The 25,608-nt window shown below is 40.3% G+C and overlaps 1 protein-coding gene and 1 long non-coding RNA gene across 4 annotated transcripts in view; one reads left to right on the top strand and one right to left on the bottom strand.

The window, feature by feature from the left end:
• The window catches only part of Stk3 (serine/threonine kinase 3), a 348,343-nt gene that overhangs the window by 309,193 nt on the left and 13,542 nt on the right, over positions 1-25,608 (bottom strand). The window contains exons 1-3 of one of the 3 annotated variants that reach the window (XM_060392906.1): positions 20,602-20,682; positions 8,354-8,374; positions 7,952-8,080 (exon numbers count right to left, since the gene is read on the bottom strand). In XM_060392906.1, coding sequence (XP_060248889.1) covers positions 7,952-7,968 — 17 coding nt within the window. In that variant the 5' untranslated portion in view covers positions 7,969-8,080; positions 8,354-8,374; positions 20,602-20,682. Of the gene's footprint in view, positions 1-7,951; positions 8,081-8,353; positions 8,375-20,601; positions 20,683-25,608 lie in introns of those variants that run through there. The other 2 variants (XM_060392896.1, XM_060392903.1) reach the window with 2 other exon arrangements.
• LOC132656935 (uncharacterized) lies at positions 17,897-25,111 on the top strand. The gene is made up of 2 exons (XR_009594762.1): positions 17,897-18,000; positions 24,566-25,111. It is a non-coding gene; the product is annotated as an uncharacterized LOC132656935 (long non-coding RNA).

The following is a 25,608-nucleotide window of genomic DNA, read 5'->3' as shown; positions in this document are numbered from 1 at the left end:
ATTTTTCTTTATTTCTTCCCTGACCCAGCTGTCATTTAGTAACAAGTTGTTCAGTTTCTATGTATGTGTAGGCTTTTTGCTATTTCTGTTGTTGTTGAGGTCCAGCTTTATTCCATGGTGATCAGACAGGATACAAGGGATTATTTCAATCTTCTTGTATCTGTTGAGTCTTGCTTTGTGACCAACTATATGGTCTATTTTGGAGAAGGTTCCATGAGGTGCTGAGAAGAAGGTAAATTCTTTTGTGTTTGGGTATAAGATTCTGTCAATGTCTGTTAGGTCCATTTGATTCATGACCTCTGTTAGAGACATTGTTTCTTTGTTTAATTTCTGTTTTCTTGACCTGTTCTTTGTTGAGAGTGGGGTGTTGAAGTCTCCAACTATTAATGTGTGGGGATCTATAAGTGTTTCAAGTTCTATCAATGTTTCTTTTACAAATATTGGTGCCCTTGTATTTGGGGCATAGATGTTCAGGATTGTGATGTCTTCCTGGTGGAATTTTCCCTTGATGAGTATGAAGTGTCCTTCCCGATCTCTTTTTATTAATTTTGGTTGAAAGTCTATTTTATCAAATATTAGAATGGCTACTCCTGCTTGCTTCTTGGGTTTACTTGGAAAGTCGTCTTCCAACCCTTTACCCTCAGGTAATATCTATCTTTGTGCCTTAGGTGTGTTTCTTGTATGCAACATATTGCTGGGTTTTGTTTACGTATCCATTCTGTTAGTCTGTGTCTTTTTATTAGAGAGTTGAGGCCATTGATGTTGAGAGAGATTAATGACCAGTGGCTGTTAGATCCTTTGATTTTGATGTTGCCTGTGGTCATAATGTTGTGTGCTTGGTTGCTTTTTGTTTTACTGTAGTAAGGTTAATTATTTCCTGTATTTTCTTGAAAGTAGCTAATTTTCTTGGGTTGTATTTTCCCTTCTAGTGTCTTCTGTAATGCTGGATTTGTGTGTAGGTATTGTTGAAATTTGTTTTTGCCATTGAATATCTTGTTTTCTCAGTCTATGAGGATTGAGAGTTTTTCTGGGTATAGTAGCCTGAGCTGACATCTGTGTTCTCTTAGGGTCTGCATGATATCTGTCCAGGCCCTTCTGGCTTTCACAGTCTCTGTTGAAAAGTCAGGTGTGAGTCTAATAGGTTTGCCATTATATGTTACTTGGCCTTTTTCCCTTGCAGCTTTTAGTATTTTTTCTTTGTTCTGTATACTTACTGTTTTGATTATTATGTGGCGGGAGGAATTTCTTTTCTGGTCAAATTTATTGGGTGTTCTGTAGGCCTCTTGTATTCATATTGGCCTCTCCTTTAAGTTGGGAAAATTTTTTTCAATGATTTTGTTGAAAATATTTTCTAGGCCTTGGAGAAGGGGCTCTTCTTTTTCCTCTACTCCTATCATTCTTAGGTTTTGTCTTTTCATATTGTCTTGGATTTCTTGGACGGTCTGTGTCAGGAATTTTTTTGTATTTAGCATTTTCTTTGACAGATACATCGATTTCTTCCATTGTACCTTCTATACCTGAGATTCTTTCTTCCATCTCTTGTAGTCTGTTGGTTATGCTTACCTCTGTAGTTCCTGTTTTCTTCCCTAAATTCTTCTTCTCCATTATTTCCTCCATTTGTGTTTTCTTTAATTTTTCCAGTTCTATCTTCAGATCTTGAGTTATTTTGTTTATTTCCTTCACCTGATTGTATTTTCCTGTTTTTCTTTTAGTTCCTTCAGCTCTGTTTCTTTTATTTCTTTCAGTGATTTAATTATTTCTTCTCTGAAGGCTGCAAACTGTTTAGCTGCATCTTCCCATATTTCTTCATGGATGGCCATAATCTGCTTGTCTTTAACTTCCTCCGTTTCTTTATGGATAGCCATGGTCTGTTTGGTTTTATCTTCCTCTAATTCTTCACGTATATTATTTGTTTCCTCTATTATCCTCTTCATCAGTATAGATGTAAGGTCATTATCTTGATTTTCTATTATGCTGTATTGTCCACGGCTGTTCGCCCCTGGATGGCTGGGTTCTGGAGATTCCATATTGCTCTGTCTTTTGTTGGTTGGGCTTTTTCGCTGACCTCTACCCCTTGGGCTGTTTTAGGTGTTGGCTGTTAGTTTCTGTGCTTCCTGGAATACTGAGGTAGGGAGAATCCCCTTGGCCGGAAGATGATTTTTCCTGAAGGAGGCCTCCTATGCTTTTTGGGTATGGTCACTGTATGGCTAGTGTTTCTCAGGAACTGCCACTGCTCACCTCAGGTGTATAGACCTGCGTAGTAGCTGTGGTCTTTGTTAGTTAGGGGGGCTCTCCTCTCACCCATAGAAGTTCTCAAGACAGTTGCCCCGCTGCTGGGATTCTTGTTCTCAATTTAGTGAACTGTTGTTGTTGTTGTTACACTATTTTCCAGGTACAACCCTCTTGAAGATCCTCCTGATTCCCTAGCTGTGGGGTTTTCTCCCAACAGGGAAACTCAGTCTGGTATCCTGGGGCACACAGTTCTGTTTGGGAAGGTGAGGGGAGAACCCAGCAAGTTTCTGGGCCAGGGGCTGAGTGCTCCGCTCCACTCTGGGCCTGGAGAATGTGCACTTAGGTTGAGTTGATGCCTTCGGGAGCCGCTCTGGTCTGGATGCTGTGCACACCTCTCTAGGCTGGCAACTGAGGGCTGCTCTCTGGTCTGGAGGCTGGGCGCCTCACTCTGGGCCAGAAGCTGTGTGTCCTGTCTGGGATGGTGGCTGGGGGCGCCACTCTAGTCCAGACGCTGTGCACCCGTGTCTGGGATGGCAGCTGAGGGCACCGCTTTGGTCCAGAGGCTCTACGCTCTGATCTGGGCTGGCAGTGTTTGTCCCCTTCTGGGCCAGATTAGGGACCGCCGTTCTGTCTGGGATGGCGAGTAGAACCCGCAGGCACAGATGCAGTTGGCTCTGCCTTTCTGGCCTTTTGGAGTCTGGGCATCTGCCGAAACTGGGTAACTTTTCCAGAGACCTTTTCAGGGTGGTGGTATCAGCTGAGTGCTCTGAGATCAGACCAGCCGTTTCCCTCCCTGTGGGTTTGCACCCAACAGTGAAACTCAGTCTCTGGTGCCCTGGGGCCCACAGTTCTATCTGAGGCAGCAAATCAGGTGCGCAGGCAGGGCTCTGTGCCGGTGCCTGGGTCCCCGGCTCTGGCTCTGGGCTGGCTCCTGGAGTGCCCACGGAACCTGAGTCTTTTCCAGGGAATGTCTGGGTGACCTAAGGTCGGTCCCAATCGTTTCCTGCACAGTGGGGTTATCTCTTGACTGGAAATTCCAGTCTCTGATGTTGTGGTGAGCACAGGTCAGTCTGGGACCCTGACCAGAGCACACTGGCGTGTGGCTCTAGGCTGGCGACCAAGCATCTGGGGGAACGGGGATCTCTTCCACGGTTTAGCTGGGTGAGTTAAAGCTGATTGAATCCCCGACCGTGGGGTATCCTCTCACCTGGGAAACACAATCACTTGTGTTTTATGGCTGCGAGTTCTGATTGCTGGTCACTGTGCCGATCCTGCTATGCTGCTGGTCAGAATGAGAGTCTTCCCGGCGCCGCCATCTTGCCCCACCCCTGACCCTTCCTCCCTTTGAAAATTTAAAGTGCATAAAAGAATATGGACCTGTGATATCCCTGGGGTTCTCTCAATCTTTAATGTTCATCTCTGTATTTTTCACACATACTAATTCCAATCATTCAAACAAAAATGCAGTGTTAGGCATTAGAATGGATATTAAGAAGTAAAAAGTATGGTTCTTCTTCCTAAGACATATAGAAAAAAAAAAAGATAATGGCACTTCAGAAGGAAAATGATCAAAAATACTAGAAAAACTAATTTAAGTGATACTCAGACTTGTAGTTAAAATACTAAATGTGGAGTTGGAAAAAATAACTCAGTGGTTATGAGCAATAGCTGTTCTTGGGTTCAGTTCTCAGCACTTACATGATTGCTCCCATAACAACCACCCATAACTCTGGTTCCAAGAGATCTTTTTCTGACCTCTTGGAGCACCAAGAGTGCTGTGCACACACACACATACAGACAGACACTCATACAAATTAAAAGGGAAAAACTCTTTAAAAGAAACTAAATAAATAAGAGTGCCATAAACACAGTAAGAACTGAAAAGGAATGTCAGGAATGACTTAGATCGATAAATCTCAAAAGTTGTAGTAAGTTGCCCACACAGGAACTGTAAGTTCAATAGTACTTGGCAAGGCCAAGCATGTCAGCACTCTAACCCCAGCCTTTAACCCCAGCACTCAGGAGGCAGAGGCAGATGGATCTCTGTGAGTTTGAGGGCAGCCTTGTCTATCTACACAGTGAGTCTTCCCTAACCCCTCCAAAAAAACAGAAAAAAATTGTAGTGCATGGCAAGACTCAAGGATATTGAACAAAAATCAACCATTGAAGTCACGGACTCTAAGAGACAGGGAATGAGGAATCCACGTAAACACGCTACAAAGAGAAACTCGAGCAACGGAATGGAGGAATGCGCACTGACTGTACCTTCAAGAACACTGTGTGCCATTCGGGGACAGTGGACTTATCTAGCTGGTAGTAATCCACTTCAAGGTATTTAATAGGAAATTTTCAGGTTAGAAAGTTTACCCTAGTGTCGGGAAGAAAAGGGATTGGTGGAGGTAAAAATTAAAGACAAAGAAAACAAGTAAGATATTGTTACAGAAATCTAAAAAAGCTCTTAAAAGTTCCAAATATGCTTAGGCTAAGGAAACAATGACTCTATTACTACCTATTTGTATATGTAAATATACATTGGGATCCACTCCCCCTTTCCTACACAATACTGAGCTGAAATTCCTGCTTTATAATACTAGGGGGTTAGATGTAACTTAGAACACAGCATATACTTGCTAGCAAGACCCTAGATTTATTTCTAGCACTGCCACACAGCAAATAAAAATCTTTAAAGTATGCTATCAGTCCCCAAACTACTTTGCATAACAAAATAATAACAGCATCAGGCAAGTACCAAACACAGCTAATAGCCTAGCACAGTATTTCCTTCCCAATGTCAGCAAAGCCCAGGAGAAATTTGCAATCACATACTTTGATCTGAAGATTGAGATGTATATCTTCCTATTAATATTTAGTTTCAAATTATGATAGAAAATATACAATATAATCTAAACATGTCACATATCTAACATAAGTAAAATACATTGGACATTTTCATTAGCCAAAGAGTTTTTTACTATATAGATGCTCCTTGACTCTACACTAAGATCTGATCTGACAAAACCACTATAAACTAAACACACTATGTTGCAAATGTATTTTACAAACCTAACCTATCGAACACCTCAGGTTGACAATACAATATGCTGTAGGGTACTAAATGTTTGTTCTTACAATCAGAAGGCTACTGGAGTATAGCTTACTGCTGCTAGCCAGCATCGTAAGAGCAACAGTAGTCTAAGGGGAAAAAAAAACCAAAATTTAAAATTCAAAGGTTTCTACTAACTGCCTGTTGATTTGACATCAAACCATCATAAGTCAGGGAGTATCTATAAAAACTTTATATACAGGTAGGACTGTCTGGCTATAGAATAATGACTATAGGATTTCAATGTGATTAGGAATGACAGTGTGTCTGGACCCTTATAAGTCCCCAACTAAGACACCATTTGAGACAATTGTGGCAAAGATTCTTTCTTCTTCCTGCCTAGAGAGTAGATACTGGGGTTGACAGCAACCCTCCTGCATTTAGTTATTTTTCTATTGCTATGATAAAATATCATGACCAAAAGCACAGGGAATACATGGTTCTGAGGGAATCCACCAAAACAGAGAAGGCATGGCAGCAGGAGCAGGAAGCCAGCTGATCCCATTTTCATCCATGCACAGAAATCAGGGAAAGAACAGGAAGCTGGACAAGGCTGGAAATGCTCAAAGCCTGGTGCCACTTCCTCAGCAAGGGTCCACCTCCTTACAGCTTCTACATCCTCTCCAAACTGCAGCCCATGTGTTCAAATTACATGAGCCTATGGAGGATATTTCTAACTCAAACCTCCTATAGCCATGAAATAAATAACAAAGGTTAGTGATTAGAAAGTACAAAAAAATAAAAAATAAGCCTTACCAGGAACCAGGGGCTGGATAGCCCAGAGACCTTGGATAAAACCAAATATCGCCAGAAAAAAGTGAATGAAATGATTATTAATGATTCTCTACTATACACATAGACTGAAGCCTAGCATAATATCATCAGAGAGGCTTCATCCAGCAACTGATGGGAGCAGATGCAGAAAGCCACAGCCAAACATTAGACAGAGCTTGGGAATCCTACAGCAGAGGGGGAAGAAGGAGTGTAGGAGCAGTCAAAAACACCACAAGAACCTGGTCCACAGAATCAACCAACCAGGGCTCATTGGGGCTCACAGAGGCTAAAGCAACAACCAGGGAGCCTGCCTGGGTCTGCCCTAGGTGCCCTGCATATGTGTTATGGTTGTATAGCTTGATCTTCTTGTGGGACTCCTAACAGTGGAAGCAGAGATGGTCTCTGACTCTTTTGCCTGCTTTTGGGACCTTTTTCCTCCTACTGGTGCCAAGTCCAGCATTAATATGAGAGGATGTACCTGGTCTTATTGTATCTTGTTATGTATCATGTTTGGTTAATAGCCCTAGAAGGCCAGTCCTTTTCTGAAGGGAAGTGGAGGAGAAGTGGATCTGGGGGGGGGGGGGGGACCGGAGGAAAGGGTGGAGAGGAAACTGCAGTGGGGATGTAATATATAAAAGAAGAAGAACAACAACAACAACAAAAAGCTTGAAATACAGATAGCACTAAGTTGCTGCTGCACAGCTCCTACTTTCAAGCTTTAGCAAAGGAGAACTATATTCCCTTTTGCTAGTTCACCACAGACGAAACACACTGCTAATTATGCCTTATGCATCCCTCACAGAATAAAGACCAAGATATTTAACACTGTACAAAAAAAACCCTCTTATCAGCTACACTTACCTATCTAACCTGATTTCCTATCAATCTCTGACTCTTACGTTCCACTACAGTAATTCTAAACACTGTTAGATGAACCCAAACCAGTGAACTGTTTTTCACCTCTCTATATAATTCTTACTCTTTTATCCCTCTATTTCTCCACCAAACTCTTCCTCAGCATTTCCAACTTCCTAGCACCCTTGACTGAGAAAGGTATCCTGCCTTCTTGTTCCCATTCTCACTCCAAGTACCCACCAGTCAGTACTCTAAATATTCTAAGCTGGAGCTATTTGTTCATGTTTTTGTCGTCCCAGCTAGACCACAGACCCTCAAGAAGAAAAATGAAATCTTAGATTTCTTAGTAGTTCTAGATCCTGACATAGTACTTGTCCAATAGGAAATGATTTGTAAGTGCTTGTTGATGAATCGGACTCAAAACAAAAACAATTATATGCCAGATATGGCAGAATGTCCCTCTCACTCAGAGGCTGAAGGAGAAGGATCACAAAATTGAGGGCATCCTAAGCTACAGAGGGGGTTCAAGGCCAGCCTTAGTCTATACAGGAAACCCTCATAGAAAGAAGAAGAAAGAAGAAAGAAGAGAGGAGGAGGTAAGGGAGGGGGAAGAAGGCTGAGAGGAAGGAAGGGGGAGGAGGGAGAGGAAAGGAGAGAATGGAAAGGGAGGGGAAGAAGGAGGAGGAAGAAGAGAAATGAGCCACTAAACATCAAAAAATTAATATTCAACCATAAGTATGTTCTGAAAAGAGAAAGGCTGGTTATTTTCCTCCCTGTATATGTCTTTTTATATCACCTGTTTTATTACCAAAGAGCTGTAAGTCCAAAAACAAGCATACACATTAGTCCTCAGGCTCTTTAGCTCTGGTCTTGCTTCCAATGTGAAGTCATGAAATAACAACTTAAATAGTTAACAAAAAATATATTTTACTATATAACTAGTGAAAGTCATCAATATTAACACAAAGAAATAAGATATTTTCATACCTGTCACATTGCTGCATTATGGAAATTTCTTTGATTATTTCCTGAAGATCTGACTCAACAGGTACTTGCTTGATTGCAACAACTTGACCAGATTCCTTATGTATTGCTTTAAAAACACTTCCATAAGACCTTTAAAAAGAAAGCCAAGACATTACTTCTTTTTATCAAGCATAGTATTAAAGACTGTGACTTTTACAAATATTTTTCATACTGTATTTTCTAGCTTAAATCATCATTTAAATGAGCAAAAACAAAAGTAAAGGAATAATAATGAAGTAGCTTTACTGCTTGAATTACAAACTTCAAAGTTATCAAGTAAAAATACAATAACTTGCAATTTTTTTATGGGAAGAAGGGAGCAAGAGGTGAGGCAACAGGAAGGAGGCAAGCAGGCTAACTTACAGTTTGTCAACTCAAATGCAGCTTAAGGAGATAGAAAAGGAAATTACAAGTGTGAAAAGTAAGTAAAAGACAGTCCAACTCCCAGCTTAAGAGGAAAGGCTTAATCAAGCAAAATTCCCAGGATGCCTTTCACTGTGAACCTTTTTTATTTTTATTTTTTTCTTCTACTTTTTTTGATTCTTTTGGGACAGGGACTCCTGTAGCCCAGGTTAGCCTTAAATGCACTATGATCTTAAACGATGATCTTAAATTACCACGATTACAGATGTGCACCATAACACCTGGCTACTGTGAACCATTTAACACTAAAGGATGAAAAGCAAGGACTCCTGAGCCAAAGTCCTCCCAGATGCTTCTTTCAGTATCACATTTTCAAGAGAAGACCATATACTCAGTGGTATTCACAGAAAAGGAGACAGAGGACTTACGCTCTACTCCAGGCTCTTTAGTGTCAACTAAATACTCACGTATTTTTACAGAGCAAAAGCAATGAAGAAGGAAGTCATCTGTAATTTAATATGAACTCCAAACCACGGTTGAAAACTTAGTTCTAACAGTACATCAGGCACTCTGATGTTTTACAAGCATTACCAGATTCTTTCCTCCAGGATATAAGAAAAAAAATATCATCACTGAAAGATGAGGAAATAGCCTCAGACTCAATACATCTTCTAGTTCCAAAGATCATGGTCTTCTCACTACATTATCACCACAGAAAAGAAGAAGAAGACATAAAATGTTCCCTGTGTTTCCTAATATTACAAACTACACAAAATTCACTTCCAAATTTACAACTTACAAAATAAGTGAAAGCAGTAAGAATAAGTAAGAAATAAAAATAAGTAAGAAGCAGTAAGGAATGTAATGCTACATCCCGCTGCTCAGGCTCTCCTGAGCACCTCACAGAGTATGATAAGCAGTAGACCCCTGGGGAAAGAGGCTGCTGTATCTTTCCTCAAAGATAAGCTAAGGTAGGATTCAGTGCAACGGTATCTAAGACTGATTATACAATACCATCCCTCCTGTCCACAGATGTCTTGGGTCTATAAAACTGAAATTGGAAGAACTATTCCCAGAATTCCCCTCCTGTGTGGTTTCCAGTTAAGACTTTGCCAAAACAGTCACAAAATCTGGGTGCAAAAAGATCCAACACTGAAGGGGTCATAAGACTTATTCCAGAGTTTTAGAGAACAGCTGAGGCTAGGCGATGTGTGTCAGGGTAGGAATGCATGGGAGGCCCTGAAAGAGCATGGGGTGGAGACCTCAGGTCAGTGGAGATGTCCAAAGCATAGGATATCCAAAAAGCAAAGTTGTATGGATGCATGCATGGTGTGTAGCACACTAGAGAGGGTAGGGCTACAGGCTGTACCCTCGAAGTACAAGCAGAGGAAGCCTCTCCTTCCTTAGGCTGCTTCTGTAAAAAAGCAACTAAGAAAGCCTTCTACTTTTATTTAATAAATATTAGCATACCTTTCTATCTTCTCTGTGGTAACTAAGTTTTCACTTCTTTGTGGATCAGTTCACATAATTTATATCTGCCAGGACAGCCTTATAATCAGGATTTTCAAATTTATTCTCACAGAATAACCCCCTTAACTCCTAAAATTATACCTAATGAGATTATATCCTGCCTTAGTCTAAGTCCTGTGCATTTTTGCTCTCTTGTTCTTACATTCTCCCTTCCTCACTCCCTCCATCTTTGGGGGTGGGGGGCAGAGAGTGGGTGCTGGAAAGTAAACCCAGGGCCCTGTCCATGCTACTGCACCACCTCTACTTTCTTTAGTCAATCACAGAAGAAATTTAACCAAATTATTAATTACTCCATTCCAAAGTTTTTATACATATTTATCATTTCTAAATGTTTACATCATTAATTTCAGTTTTAATTAGATTTTCTTCATTTTGTTCTATCTTATTATTATAGTTATTTTAAATATAAAAATCTGTTTGTACATATAGAGTTAAGTAAATACCAATTTTTATTTCTTCATTTTTTGTTTTTCAAGACAGGGTTTCAACAGCCTTGGATGGCTTAGAGCTCATACTACAGACCAGGCTGAGCTTAAACTCTAGAGTACTGGGATTAAAGGCCTGTGTCACTACTGCCCAGTTAAAAAAACTAATTTTTTTACCTTCATTAATAATGAGAAAATCTGACACTAAAACTTTTTACTTAACAGGCTCTGGATCATTCTTCTTTTCTTGTCATTGCTCTCAAGATAATCTGTAATATTTCCTCTAATCTCAGATTATCTCAGATTATGTTTTCCAATTTAAAATCAGTGTGATATTTTTGTCATTTTGTAATTATGCCTAACTTAGCCAACTATATTGGAAAATGTGACTGGTAAAAATCTATTTTAGAATTTCTCAATTTTCTATCTTTGAACATACGCTTCAATAGGAAGACTGCAAAATATACATATATTTGTGTGTGTAAGCATACCTCAATACAAACGCACACTTTATATAACCGTCTACATAATCAGCTTTTCTAATAACATTTTATCCTTTTCTATGCTTTATACCTGCCCAATTCTGAAAGACAAAAAATGCATATCCATTTTTATTAGATTCAACTGACTCTAAAAATAACTTTCCTATGAGTTAGTTACCATAGTATATATCGAAATGTTTTGATATGATTTTTCTTTTCTATCCTTATCTAATCCTCTTTATCCAGTTGGAATCTTTTAACTGTTTTTTCACTTTATTGTTTTTTATTGATTACATTTTATTCATTTTGAATCCCCCCTGTGGTTCCCTTCCTCCTCCCGTCCCAATCCCTCCCTTCCTCCACCCCCTGCATGCATGCCCCTCTCCAAGTCCACTGATAGAGGAAGTCTTCTTTTCCTTCCTTCTGATCCTAGTCAATTAGGTCTCATCAGGACTGGATGCACTGTCTTCTGTGGCCTGGTAAGGCTACTTCCCCCTCAGGGGGAGGTAATTAAAGAGCAGGCCAATCAGTTCATGTCAGAGACAGTCCCTGTTCCTATTGGAGGACTGAACTGTCCTCCACTTGGACACTGAACTGTCATGGGCTACATCTGTGCAGGGGTCTTAGGTTATCTCCATGCATAGTCCTTGGTTGGAGTATGAAAGATCCCTGTGCTCAGATTTTTTGGTTCTGTTGCTCTCCTTATGGAGTTCCTGTCCTCTCCAGATCTTATTGTTTCCCACTTCTTTCCTAAGATTCCCTGCACTCTGCCCAAAGGATGGCCATAAGTATAAGAATCTGCATTGACAGTCTGCAGGGCAGAACCTTTCAGAGGTCCTCTGTGTCAGCCTCCTGACTTATTCCTTCTTTTGTCCTTCTTCTGATGTCCATCCTCTTTGCCTTTCTGGATAGGAATTGAGCATTTTACATTTTAGCAAGAGTCCACCCTCTTGATTAGTTTCTTTAGGTGAACAGATTTTAGTAGGTTTATCCTATATTATGTATCTATATGAGTGAGTATATATCCGTGTGCATCTTTCTGCTTCTGGGACAGCTCACTCAGGATGATCTTTTCCAGATCCCACCATTTACCTGCAAATTTCATGATTTCCTTGTTTTTTATTGCTGAGTAATATTCCATTGTGTAGATATACCACAATTTGTGCATCCATTCCTCCACTGAGGGGCATCTGGGCTGTTTTCAGCTTCTGGCTATTACAAATAAGGCTGCTACAAACATGGTTGAGCAAATGTCCTTATTGTGTACTTGAGAATCTTTTGGGTATATGCCTAGGAGTGGTATGGCTGGATCTTGAGGAAGTGCTATTCCTAGTTGTCTGAGAAAGCACCAGATTGTTTTCCAGAGTGGTTGTACAAGTTTACATTCCCACCAGCAGTGGAGGAGGGTTCCCCTTTCTCCACAACCTCTCCAGCATGTGTTGTCTCTTAAGTTTTTCATCTTAGCCATTCTGATGGTGAAATCTTAGGGTCGTTTTGATTTGCATTTCCCTGATGGCTAATGAGGTTGAGCATTTCTTTAAGTGTTTCTCTGCCATTCGATGTACCTCTATTGAGAATTCTGTTTAGCTCTGTACTCCATTTTTTAACTGGATTGCTTGATTTTTTACTGTTTAGCTTCTTTAGTTCTTTATATATACTAGATATTAGTCCTCTGTCAGATATAGGGTTGGTGAAGATCCTTTCCCAATCTGTAGGCTGGCATTTTGTTCTGAGGACAGTGCCCTTTGCTTTACAGAAGCTTTTCAGTTTCATGAGGTCCCATTTATTAATTGTTGCTCTTAGAGCCTGTGCTGTTGGTATTCTGTTCAGGACGTTGTCTCCTGTGCCAATGAGTTCAAAGCTCTTCCCCACTTTTTCTTCTAAGCGATTTAGTGTGTCTGGTTTTATGTTGTGGTCTTTGATCCACTTGGTTTTGTGCAGGATGATAAGTATGGATCTATTTGCATTTTTTTTACATGTAGACATCCACTTAGACCAGCACCATTTGTTGAAGAGGCTGTCTTTTTTCCATTGAATGGTTTTGGCATCTTTGTCAAAAATCAGGTGTCCATAAGTGTGTGGATTTATGTCAGGGTCTTCTATTCAATTCCATTGATCCACCAGTCTATTTCTATGCCAGTACATGTAGTTTTTAGTATTGTTGCTCTATAGTACAGCTTGAAATCAGGGATGGAGATACCTCCTGAAGATCTTTTACTGTAGAAAACTGTTTTAGCAATTCTGGGTTTCTTGTTGTTCCATATGAAGGTGAGAATTTTTCTTTCAAGGTCTGTAAAAAATTGTGTTGGCAATTTGATGGGAATTGCATTGAATCTGTAGATTGCTTTTGGTAAGATGGCTATTTTTACTATATTAATCCTGCGAAGCCATGAGCATGGGAGATCTTTCCGTCTTCTCGTATCTTCTTCTAATTATTTCTTCAGAGACTTGAAATTTTTTTCATACAAGTCTTTGACTTCCTTGGTTAGGTTCACACCAAAGTACTTTATCTCCTTTGTGGCTATTGGAAAGGGTGTTGTTTCCCTAATTTCTTTCTCGGCCCTTTTGTCCTTTGTATACAGGAAGGCTACTGATTCTTTTGAGTTAATTTTGTATCCAGCCACTTTGCTGAAGATGTTAATCAGCTATAGGAGTCCCCTGGTAGAGTTTTTGGGGTCACTCAAGTATACTATCATATCATCTGCAAATAGTGATAATTTGACTTCTTCCTTTCCAATTTGTATCCCCTTGATCTCCATCAACTGTCTTATTGCTCTAGCAAGGACTTCAAGAACAATGTTGAACACATATGGAGAGAGTAGGCAGCCTTGCCTTGTCCCTGATTTCAGTGGGAATGATTTAAGTTTCTCTCCATTGAGTTTGATATTGGCTATAGGCTTGCTGCATATTGCCTTTACTATGTTCAGGTATGTGACATGTATCCCTGATCTCTCCAAGACTTTAAACATGAATGGATGATGGATTTTGTCAAATGCCTTTTTAGCATCTAAGGAGAGGATCATGTGGTTTTTCGCCTTCAGTTTGTTTATGTGATGGATCACATTGATGGATTTCTGTATGGACCACCCCTGCATACCTGGGATGAAGCCTACTTGGTCACAGTGGATGATATCTTTGATGTGTTCTTGGAATCAGTTTGCAAATTTTTCTGTTGAGTATTGTTTCATTGATGTTCATGAGGGAGATTGGCCTGAAATTCTCTTTCTTTGTTGGGTCTTTGTGAGGTTTAGGTACCAAGGTGACTGTGGCTTCATAGAATGAGTTTGGTAGTGTTCCTTCTGTTTCTATTTTGTGGAATAGTTTGAAGAGTATTAGTATTAGCTCTTCTTTGAAGGTCTGGTAGAATTCTGCACTAAAACCATCTGGCCCTGGGCTTTTTTTGCCTGGTAGACTTTTGATATCAGCTTCTATTTCCTTAGGAGATATAGGACTATTTAATTGATTCAGCTTTGGCATGTAGAATCAGTCAAGAAAATTGTCCATTTCATTTAGATTTTCAAATTTTGTGGCATATAGATTTTGGAAGTAAGACCAAATTATTGTTTGTATTTCTTCAGTGTCTGTGGTTATGTCCCCCTTTTCATTTCTGATTTTGTTGATTTGGATAGTTTCCCTCTGCCTTTTAGTTAGTTTGGCTACAGGTTTGTCGATCTTGTTGATTTTCTCAAAGAAACAGCTCTTGGTTTCATTGATTCTTTGAAATGTTTAATTGTTTCTAATTTATTGATTTCAGCCCTGAGTTTGACTATTTCCAGCCATCTACTCCTTTTTGGTGTGTCTGCTTCTTCTTTTTCTAGGGTTTTTAGGTGATCCATTAAGTTGCTTGAATGAGCTGTCTCGAATTTCTTCTTGAAGGCACTTAGTGCTATGAACTTTCCTCTTAGCACTACTTTCATTGTGTCCCATAAGTTTGGGTATGTTGTGTCTTCATTTTAATTGAATTCTAGGACGTCTTTAATTTCTTTATTTCTTCTCTGACCCAGCTTTCATTTAGTAGCAAGTTGTTCAGTTTCCATGTGTGTGTAGGCCTTTTGCTATTCTTGTCATTGAGGTCCAGCTTTAATCCATGGTGGTCAGACAGGATACAAGGGATTATTTCAATCTTCTTGTATCTGTTGAGGCTTGCTTTGTGACCAACTATATGGTCTATTTTGGAGAAGGTTCCATGAGGTGCTGAGAAGAAGATAAATGCTTTTGTGTTTGGGTGAAAGGTTCTGTAGATATCCGTGAGGTCCATTTGATTCATGACCTCTGTCAGAGTTATTGTTTCTTTGTTTAATTTCTGTTTTGTTGACCGGTCCTTTGTTGAGAGTGGGGTGTTGAAGTCTCCCACTATTAATGTGTGGGGGTCTATGTATGGTTTAAATTTTATTAAAGTTTCTTTTACAAATGTGAGTGCCCTTGCATTTGGGGCATAGATGTTCAGGATTGTGATATCTTTCCTGGTGGATTTTTCCCTTAATAGGTATGAAGTGTCCTTCTCTATCTCTTTTGATTAATTTTGGTTGAAAATCTATTTTATTAGATATTAGAATGGCTACTCCTGCTTGCTTCTTGGGTCCATTAGATTGGAAAATCATCTTCCAGCCCTTTACTCTCAGGTAATGTCTATCTTTGTGATTTAAGTATGTTTCTTGTATACAACAGATTGTTGAGTCTTGTTTATGCATCCATTCTGTTAGTCTGTGTCTTTTTATTGGAGAATTGAGTCCACTGATGTTGAGGGAGATTAATGACCAGTGTCCGTCACATCCTTTGATATTGAAGTTGGCTGTGGTAGTGTGTTTGTATGTTTGGCTACTTTTTGTTTTGCTGTAGTGAAGTTATTTATTTCCTGTGTTTTCTTGAAAGTAGTTAGTTTTCTTGGGTTGTATTTTTCCTTCTAGTATCTTCTGTAATGCTGGATTTGTGTGTAGGTATTGTTGAAACTGGTTTTTGTCGTTGAATATCTTGATTTCTCCATCTATAAGGACTGAGAGTTTTTCTGGGTACAGTAGCCTAGGCTGACATCTGTATTCTCTTAGGGTCTGCATGATATTAGTCCAGGCTCTTCTGGCTTTTATAGTTTCTATTGAGAAGTCAGGTATGATTCTAATGGGTTTGCCATTATATGTTAATCGGCCTTTTTCCCTTGCAGCTTTTAGTATTTTTTTTTTCTTTGTTCTGTATACTTACTATTTTGATTACTATGTGACGGGAGGATTTTCTTTTCTGGTCTAATTTATTGGGTGTTCTGTAGCCTCTTGTATTCTTATAGGCCTCCCCTTTAAGTTGGGGACATTTTCTTCAATGATTTTGTTGAAAATATTTTCTGGGCCTTAGAGGAGGGAATCTTCTTTTTCCTCTATTCCTATTATTCTTAGGTTTTGTCTTTTTATGTTGTCTTGGATTTTTTGGATGGTCTATGTCAGGATTTTTTTAGATTTATTATTTTCTTTGACGGATACATCAATTTCTTCCATTTTATCTTCCACACCTGAGATTCTTTCTTCCATCTCTTGTAGTCTGTTGGTTATGTTTACCTCTGTAGTTCCTGTTTTCTTTCCTAAGTTCTCCCTCTCCATGATTTCCTCCATTTGTGTTTTCTTGAATTTTTCCAATTCTATCTTCAGATCTTGAACTGTTTTGTTGATTTCCTTCACCTCTCTGACTGTATTTTCCTGTTTTCCTTCAATTCCTTCAGGTGTTTGTTTGAACATTCCTCTGTTTCTTTTACTTCTTTCAGTGATTTATTCATTTCCTCTCTGAAAGCCACAAACTGTTTGGCTGCATCTCCCTGTATTTCTTTACAGATGACCATAATCTGTTTCATTATATCTCCCCCTAATTTTTCACGCATTTTATTTGCTTCTTCCATTAACCTCTCCATAAGCACAGATGTAAGGTCATCTTCTTGAATTTCACTTATGTTAGGGTGTCCAGGGCTACTTGCCCCTGGATAACTGGGTTCTGGGGATGCCATATTGCTTTGCCTTTTGTTGGTTATGCTTTTTCGCTGGCTTCTACCCATCTCTCTATCTCAGGTGTTGTCTGTTAATTTCTGGTGCCTGCTGGGTCCTGGGGTGGGTAGAATCCACTTGGCAGGGTTCTGAAGTTCTCCTCTGCTTTTTGGGTATAGTCAACTGAATGGTGGTTCTTCTCAGGAATTGTCACAGTTCACTTCAAGTGTATGGACCTGTGTGGTAACTGTGGTGTTCAGGAAGGCTCTCCTCTCATCAGGAGAGGTCCTGGTGATGACTGCCCTGCTGCTGGGTTTCTTGCTCTGAATTTAGTGAGCAGCAGCTGTTGCTCTTAAGGTGTAATTGGTGGGTACAGCCCTCTTGAAGAACTAGGGGTTCCCACAGTTTTGTCAGTTTAGCTAGGGATAACTGGTTGATCCTTGGAGCAGTATCTGAGGGCTGCTGTAATGGCTCTCTGGCTTTTACAGATCTGAGGATGCAGCTGTGAGCCCCAGTGCCCTAGCGGTACTCAATAATGGCGGGTGAGCACAGCGCTCATGCCTGCAGTAGAAGGCTAGAGCCTAAAGTCTGTGTGAATCCAGAAAGTCTTTTGGAGTTGTGTGTCCTAAGTGTTAGACATGATGATCCCCCCGCTGTGGGGTTTCCTCCTGACAGAGACACCCAGTCTTTGCTTTGGGGACAGCTGTTCTGTCTGTGATGGTGAGTACAACCCGCAGGCACAGACTTACGTGGCTACGCCTTTCTGTCTTTCTGGGGATTGGGTGCCTGGGTGTCTGCCGAAACTGGGTAAATTTTCCCAAGACCTTTTCCGGGTAGTGATATTGGCTGAGTGCTCTGAGATCAGACCAGCCGTTTCCCTCCCTGTGGGTTTGCACTGGACAGAGAAACTCAATCTCTGGTGCCCTGGGGCCCACAGTTCTATCTGGGGCAGTGAGCCAGGCGCGCAGGCAGGGCTCTGTGCCAGTGCCTAGGTTCCCAGCTCTGGCTCTGGGTTGGCTCCTGGGGCACCCGTGGAACCTGAGTCTTTTCCAGGGAATGTCTGGGTGACCTAAGGTCAGTCCCAATCGTTTCCTGCACAGTGGGGTTATCTCTCGACTGGAAATTCCAGTCTCTGATGTTGTGGTGAGCACAGTTCAGTCTGGGACAGTGATCAGAGCACTCTGGCATGTGGCTCTGTGCTGGCGACCAAGTGCCTGGGGGAACCGGGATCTCATCCGAGGTTTAGCTGGGTGAGTTAAAGCTGATTGAATCCCCGACCATGGGGTATCCTCTCACCTGGGAAACACAATCACTTGTGTTTTAGGATCATGAGTTCTGACTGTTGGTTGCTGTGCCGATCCTGCTGTGCTGCTGGTCAGAACTAGAGTCTTCCCAGCACCGCCATCTTGCCAACCTTGGGATCTTTTAACTTTAATTTAACTAATATAAACATTGCCTCTTCTGTTTTCTCTTTATTTTTACTCATATGTTTAACTTTTTCTTTTTTTCTTTATTAATTACACTTTATTCACTTTGTATCCCCCCTGTGCTTCCCTCCCTCCTCCCCTCCCAATCCCTCCTTTCCTCCACCCGCTGCATGCATGCCCCTCCCCAAGTCCACTGATAGGGGAGGAATTCTTTTCCTTCCTTCTGATCCTAGTCAATTAGGTCTCATCAGGACTGGATGCATTGTCTTCTTTTGTGGCCTGGTAAGGCTGCTTCCCCCTCAGGGGGAGGTAATTAAAGAGCAGGCCAATCAGTTCATGTCAGAGACAGTCAATGTCCCTATTACAATGGAATCCACTTGGATACTGAACTGCCATGGGCTAAATCTGTGCAGGGGTCTTAGGTTATCTCCATGCATAGTCCTTGGTTGGAGTATCAGTCTCAGGAAAGACCCCTGTGCTCAGATTTTTTGGTTCTGTTGCTCTCCTTATGGAGTTCCTGTCCTCTCCAGATCTTATTGTTTCCCACTTCTTTCCTAAGATTCCCTGCACTCTGCCCAAAGGATGGCCATAAGTATAAGAATCTGCATTGACAGTCTGCAGGGCAGAGCTTTTCAGAGGTCCTCTGTGTCAGCCTCCTGACATGTTCCCTCTTTCCTCCTTCTGATGTCCATCCTCTTTGCCTTTCTGGATAGGAATTGAGCATTTTAGCAAGAGTCCACCCTCTTGATTAGTTTCTTTAGGTGTACAGATTTTAGTAGGTTTATCCTATATTATGTATCTATATGAGTGAGTATATATCCGTGTGCATCTTTCTGCTTCTGGGACAGCTCACTCAGGATGATCTTTTCCAGATCCTACCATTTACCTGCAAATTTCAATGATTTCCTTGTTTTTTATTGCTGAGTAATATTCCATTGTGTAGATACACCACAATTTGTGCATCCATTCCTCCACTGAGGGGCATCTGGGCTGTTTTCTGCTTCTGACTATTACAAATAAGGCTGCTACAAACATGGTTGAGCAAATGTCCTTATTGTGTACTTGAGAATCTTTTGGGTATATGCCTAGGAGTGGTATGGCTGGATCTTGAGGAAGCGCTATTCCTAGTTGTCTGAGAAAGCACCAGATTGCTTTCCAGAGTGGTTGTACAAGTTTACATTACCACCAGCAGTGGAGGAGGGTTCCCCTTTCTCCACAACCTCTCCGGCATGTGTTGTCTCTTGAGTTTTTCATCTTAGCCATTCTGATGGGTGTAAGGTGAAATCTTAGGGTCGTTTTGATTTGCATTTCTCTGATGGCTAATGAGGTTGAGCATTTCTTTAAGTGTTTCTCTGCCATTCGATATTCCTCTGCAGAGAATTCTCTGTTTAGCTCTGTACACCATTTTTTAATTGGATTGCTTGATTTTTGCTGTTTAATTTCTTTAGTTGTTTATATACTGGATATCAGCCCTCTGTCAAATATAGGGTTGGTGAAGATCCTTTCCCAATCTGTAGGCTGGCATTTTGTTCTGAGGACAGTGTCCTTTGCTTTACAGAAGCTTTTCAGTTTCATGAGGTCCCATTTATTGATTGTTGATCTTAGAGCCTGTGCTGTTGGTGTTCTGTTCAGGACGTTGTCTCCTGTGCCAATGAGTTCAAGGCTCTTCCCCACTTTTTCTTCTAAGCAGTTTAGTGTGTCTGGTTTTATGTTGAGGTCTTTGATCCACTTGGACTTTAGTTTTGTGCAGGGTGATAAGTATAGATCTATTTTTTAAGAGGAAACATACCCACTGTTTACTTTTGGCTAGTTTACTTTTAATTTTCTCCCAAGAGTTCATCTTTTAATGTGACAACTCACATTTAGTGAGCAATAGATTTCATTTCATACTTCCACCTTATGTTTGAAATGTTACATATAATATGTTCTTGTAAATTTAATTATTTTATACTTATTATCTGCCTTCCTCTAGGATCAAATGATATACATCCCTCTATTACTTTAAAACATTTCTTACCAATTGTTAAGAATTTCTCTGACTATACATATTGATTTCCTCAAGATAATCAATTCAAAGCTTCTACTGGCCTTTTCCCAAATATAATAGGTACTGGGGTGCTAAAACATACTCACAGCTACTAGCCTAATAAAAGAAATTGTGAGGTTTATCAATGAGAGTGCAGTATAAGGTGAACAAAACTTACAAATACTTTATAGCACATTTTTTCCTTCACAGAGGGAAAGCCTACTTTTTAAATAAAAGTGTTGTCATCCATATTCATCCATAATCTGATCATTAAGTTTTGACATTAATTGTCAGATTTAATTGTTATTAGTACTATTCAACTCCAACAAACATATTCTAGTTGAAAGACTAGACAATGCTGTTACTCTAAAAAACACCTTCAAAGTGTTTGTACTCACCCTTCTCCAAGCTTCTCCAGTACATCAAATACCTCTTCAGGCTGCTTAGTCAAACTGTCTTCACTCAGCTTTTTTAGCTTACTAATAAAATTTAAAAAGAAAAGAAAATGCTTTCCTTAAAAGCTTTTACAAAAAAAAAGTAATAAGCAATATAATAATCACCCTTCCAAGTGATGTTCCTGGTATACCTAGCACCATACTCCAGTATAAATCTTTTCAAAATTAGTTTCAGTGAGACTGTCATTCAAACATGAATATATATTCATTCTCTCATTCAAGCATACAAGACAGCATTTCATGCACACTCTATTTCATGAATGTTGTTAGGGACTGTATTCCTTTCACTCAACAATATATAGTCCTTTAGATATCATTAATTACATAATATCTCACTTAATAAAGGGGATAGATTCTAAGAAATATTTTAGGTAATTTCATCACAACAAGAACATTGTATAGTCCAACAAACCAAAACAGCAGAGCCTATAATGTGGACAACATGCACCAATTTCTACTATGCCCATAATGAACACAACACGAGAAAATTAGATAATCAGAAAACATGGCTTACATTTTTGCAGTAAATTTTTATAAGTAGAAATATACTTAAAAATAATTATTAGAACTACAGTACAGTTACTGCATAAGTGAACAGTATGTAGTAATTTATTTTTTAAAGAAATTGCTAAATAAGCCTTTTTTAAGATTTATTTTTTATGTATATTAGTGCTCTATCTGCATATATACCTGCGTGCCAGAAGAGGGCACCAGATCCTAGTATAGATGGCTGTGAGCCACCATGTGATTACTGGGAACTGAACTCAGGACCTCTGGAAGAGCAGTGTTCTTAACTGCTGAGCCATCTCTCCAGTCCCCACAAGTATAATAATTTATTATTATGGCCAAGTAGTACACACTATAAACAAAAGCATTTGTTATACTCTGATATGGCTAGAACATGCTGTATTGTTCATACCAGTACCATCATAAACATCATAAGACCACTGACTATAGTATCACTAAATGACAGTAGAAAATTTTCATCTCTATTATAATCTTATGAGGCCAATGTGATGCCTAATTCATCACAGACCAAAACAGCATTTTGTAGCACATTGCCCTTACAAGAAAGTATCTATTAAAGTAAATACAAATATGAAATAATTGATTCTAATATGACTAGCATAAGATCACTATTTGACTAAAATTGTTATATTATGATAAACTTTGTTATTCAAACATATGCATACACAGAGACAAATAGTCCTTTTATCACATTACTTAGAAAAGAACAAAAATAAAGAATTCTGCCTACAACTCTTGCTTTGCTAAATGAACATCGCATCAAACAGCCTCTACATATCTTTCAGCTCATAGATTAGTGCAGCTCTTAGCCTTCATCAGAGAACTTTTCTTTGGGTGGACAGTAGTTAATACAGAAATATAGTCAAAATTCAGCAAATATGGGACTATGGCATGTTCTACCCCAAATGGAGCAACACATACATACACACACACACACACACACGCGCGCGCGCGCGCGCGCGCACATATGTGCCCATAGCTCAGGGAATCTCCCAAATCTTTTAGAAGAGAGACAGAAAAGTGTAAGAGCCAGAGGTTGAGGGAGAGTGCTGTACCTTCCAGAACTAACATGGTTGATGCACTGATGAACTCACTGTAGCTATAGTTACCTGCACACGATCAGGCTAACAACATTTCATCATGAAGGGGAAAGGGCCCATGAGGTCTCTCCCTCCACTCACTGATGGTCAACTGATAGTCAACAGTGACTGGGGGAAGGGCATCACTTTCTTCAGTGGGGTAGCCACTGATAAGCTGAACTCTCCAGTAAATAACCTCCTATCCCTGCGCATGAAGAAAACCCTATTTAGTGAGAAAGATGGATGGACAGATGGACACAGCCACACATAGTAGAAGGAAGACTTGTTGGTAAAAAGAATGGCTTCAGTGGGAGGAGGGAGATGTGGCAGGGAATAGGGATGAAAAGAACTAAAATTCATTTTATATATGTGCGAAACTGTCAAAGAATGAAAAGTAAACTTAAAAAAATAAAAACAAAAATAGATGAGGAGAAGCTGCCTTCAAATTAACTAAATGAAAATAGAAATAGAGGGGTTAGGGATTTAGCTCAGTGGTAGAGCGCTTGCCTAGCAAGCACAAGGCCCTGGGTTCATTCCTCAGCTCTGAGGGAAAAAAAAAGACAACATAACAATAAACTAACTAGATTAATATATATATATATATATATATCCAAGGAACACTGAAAAACACAGTTTCTTTATCCATTCTTCAGTTGAGAGACATCTAGGTTATTTCCAGTTTCTGAATATTACAAATAAAGTTGCTGTAAACATAGTTATGCAAATGTCCTTGTTGTACGGTAGAGCATCTTTTAGGTATATGCCCAGGAGTGGTAGAGCTGGGTCTTGAGGTAGATCTATTTCCAATTTTCTGAGACTGATTTCAAGAGAGGTTGTACAAGTTTGCACTCCTACTAGCAATGGAGGAGGGTTTCCTTTTCTTAACATCCTTGCCAGCATGTGTTGAACTTAGCCATTCTGACTGGTATAAGATGGAATCTTAGAGTCTTTTTGATTTGTATTTCTCTGATGACTAAGGACATTGAGCATTTCTTTAAGTGCTTCTTGGCCATTTGAGATTCCTCTGTTGAGAATTCTCAGTTAAGCTCTGAACCCCATTTTTAATTGAATTATTTGATTTGATGGTGTTTAATTTCTTATGTTCTTTGTATATTCTGGATATTAGCCCACTGTCTAATGTAGGGTTGGTTGGTAAAGATATTTTCCCAATCTGTAGACTGTCATTTTGTTCTATTGGCAGTGTCCTTTGTCTTTCAGAAGCTTTTCAGTTTTATGAGATTCCATTCATTAATTGTTGATCTCAGAGCTTGTGCTGTTGGTGTTCTGTTTTCTTAAGTTGTCTCCTATTCCAATGAGTTCCAGAATTTTCTCCACTTTGCCTTCTTTTTTTTTTTAAGATTTTATTTATTTATTTTACATATATGAGTGCTCTATCTGCATGTACACCTACACACCAGAAGAGGGCATCAGATCCCAGTATAGATGGTCGCTAGCCACCACGGGGTTGCTGGGAATTGAACTCAGGACCTCTGAGCCATCTCTCCAGCCCCTCCACTTTGTCTTCTAATAGATTTTTTAGAGTCCTAGATGTCCGTAATGCAAAGAATGGATAAAGAAATTGTGCTACATTTACACAATGGAATACTACTCTGCTATTAAAAACAGGGAAATCAAGAAAATTGCAGGCAAATGGATAGAACTAGAAAGATAATCCTGAATGAGGTAACCCTGACTCAGAAAGACACACATGGTATGTGCTCACTGATAAGCGGATATAATACAGGATAACCATATTACAATCCACAGACCCAAAGAATCTAAGTAACAAGGAGGGCCCAAGGAAGGGTGCTGGAATGTCACTCAGAAGGGGAAATAGAATAGACAGCAAAAGCAGATGAAGAGAGGGAACTGGGCAGGAGATGGAATGGGGTGGGAAATGAGGGTAAGGATCAGATGTGGGGAGAATGGGAGTGGGAAGTGAGAAGGCTGAGAACAAGAAGGGAAACTGAGGGGAGGCATCTTTAACAAGCTGGAGGCCTGCAACAGGGTAGGCTCCTAGGAAGGTATGTGTGTGACTCTAGCTGAGACTCCTAAGACGGGGAACATGGAGACTGAAGTGACTACCTTCTAGCCAGGCAGGACTCCTAGTGGAGGGAGGGGAACAACCACCCACCCACAAAACCTTTGATCCAAAACTTATCCTGCCACAAGAAGTGCAGAGATAAAGAAGGAACAGAGATTGAGGGAATGTTCAACTAATGATTGGCCCAACCTGAGACCCACCCCATAATAGAGAGCCAGCCTCTGACAATAATAATGATGCTCTGCTCTGCTTGTAGACAGGAGCCTATGACTGTCAGCTGGGAGGCTCCACCCAGCATCGGACCAAGACTTGCAGCCACGCATGGAGCAGAATTCCAGAGATCCTGTGGAAGTGTTGGGAGAAAGACAGAAGGACCTGGAGGGGACAGGAACCTTACAAGAAGATCAACAGAGACAACCAACCCAGACACACAGAGGCTTACAAATACTGAGACATTGACTAAGGAGCATGCATGGTCTGGACCTAGGCCCCTGCACAGATGTGGCCCATGGGCGGCTTGATCTTCATGTGGAGCACCTGGCAAGTGGAAGGTGGGCTGTTTTTACCTGTTTCTGACTCTATTGCCTGCTTTTCAATCACTTCTCCCTGGCAGCTCTGCCTTGCCTGGCCTCAGAGGATGAGGATATGCTCAGTCCTGATGTGACTTATGCTGGAGAGGGTTGATATGGGGGAGGGGACCACCCTTTTCTGGGGGAAAGAGAGAGGGGAAGGGGAATGAAGGGGGAGGGGGACAACCCTTGGGATGTAAAACAAATAAACTTAAATAAAAATTTTAAGAAAAACACAGAGCTGAGAAGACAGCTACAAGAACACAAAAAGAGAAGGACTGTGCTCTTATATAAGCATCTTCTGCATGTAAATATCGTATGTTTAGTGCTGTGTTCTTTCTCCGTTACCAGTGTTTTTCTCTTTCCTTATTTTGCCCTACCTCAAGAACCAGCAACTCCAGCCCCAGTTTGCCAGGAGGACAAAAAAAGTAGACACTGTTTACAATATAAACCACAGTCCTCAGCAAAGATAAGCAAAAATAAGCAGTTCTCACAGCCTTAGACGGATTGGAAAATGTGGTATGACAGTAACTCCTGCACAATTTACCACAGAACTCCATTTCACTATCCTTACACTACAAGGGGCGACCCGCCAGGTTCCATCTTGAGAAGGCTCTACTATTTGAGACCCAGCAACTCTGAGGGCCTGAAATTAAAAACAACCAAAATCAGGGCACCTGAGGGCATACTACCATAGTCTCTGGTTATAAGACTGTCCTACATGATGGTC

Source organism: Meriones unguiculatus, chromosome 1 (assembly GCF_030254825.1).
Source record: "Meriones unguiculatus strain TT.TT164.6M chromosome 1, Bangor_MerUng_6.1, whole genome shotgun sequence".
Classification (NCBI taxonomy): Eukaryota; Metazoa; Chordata; class Mammalia; order Rodentia; family Muridae; genus Meriones; species Meriones unguiculatus.
This window is presented reverse-complemented; position numbering and strand designations above follow the sequence as displayed.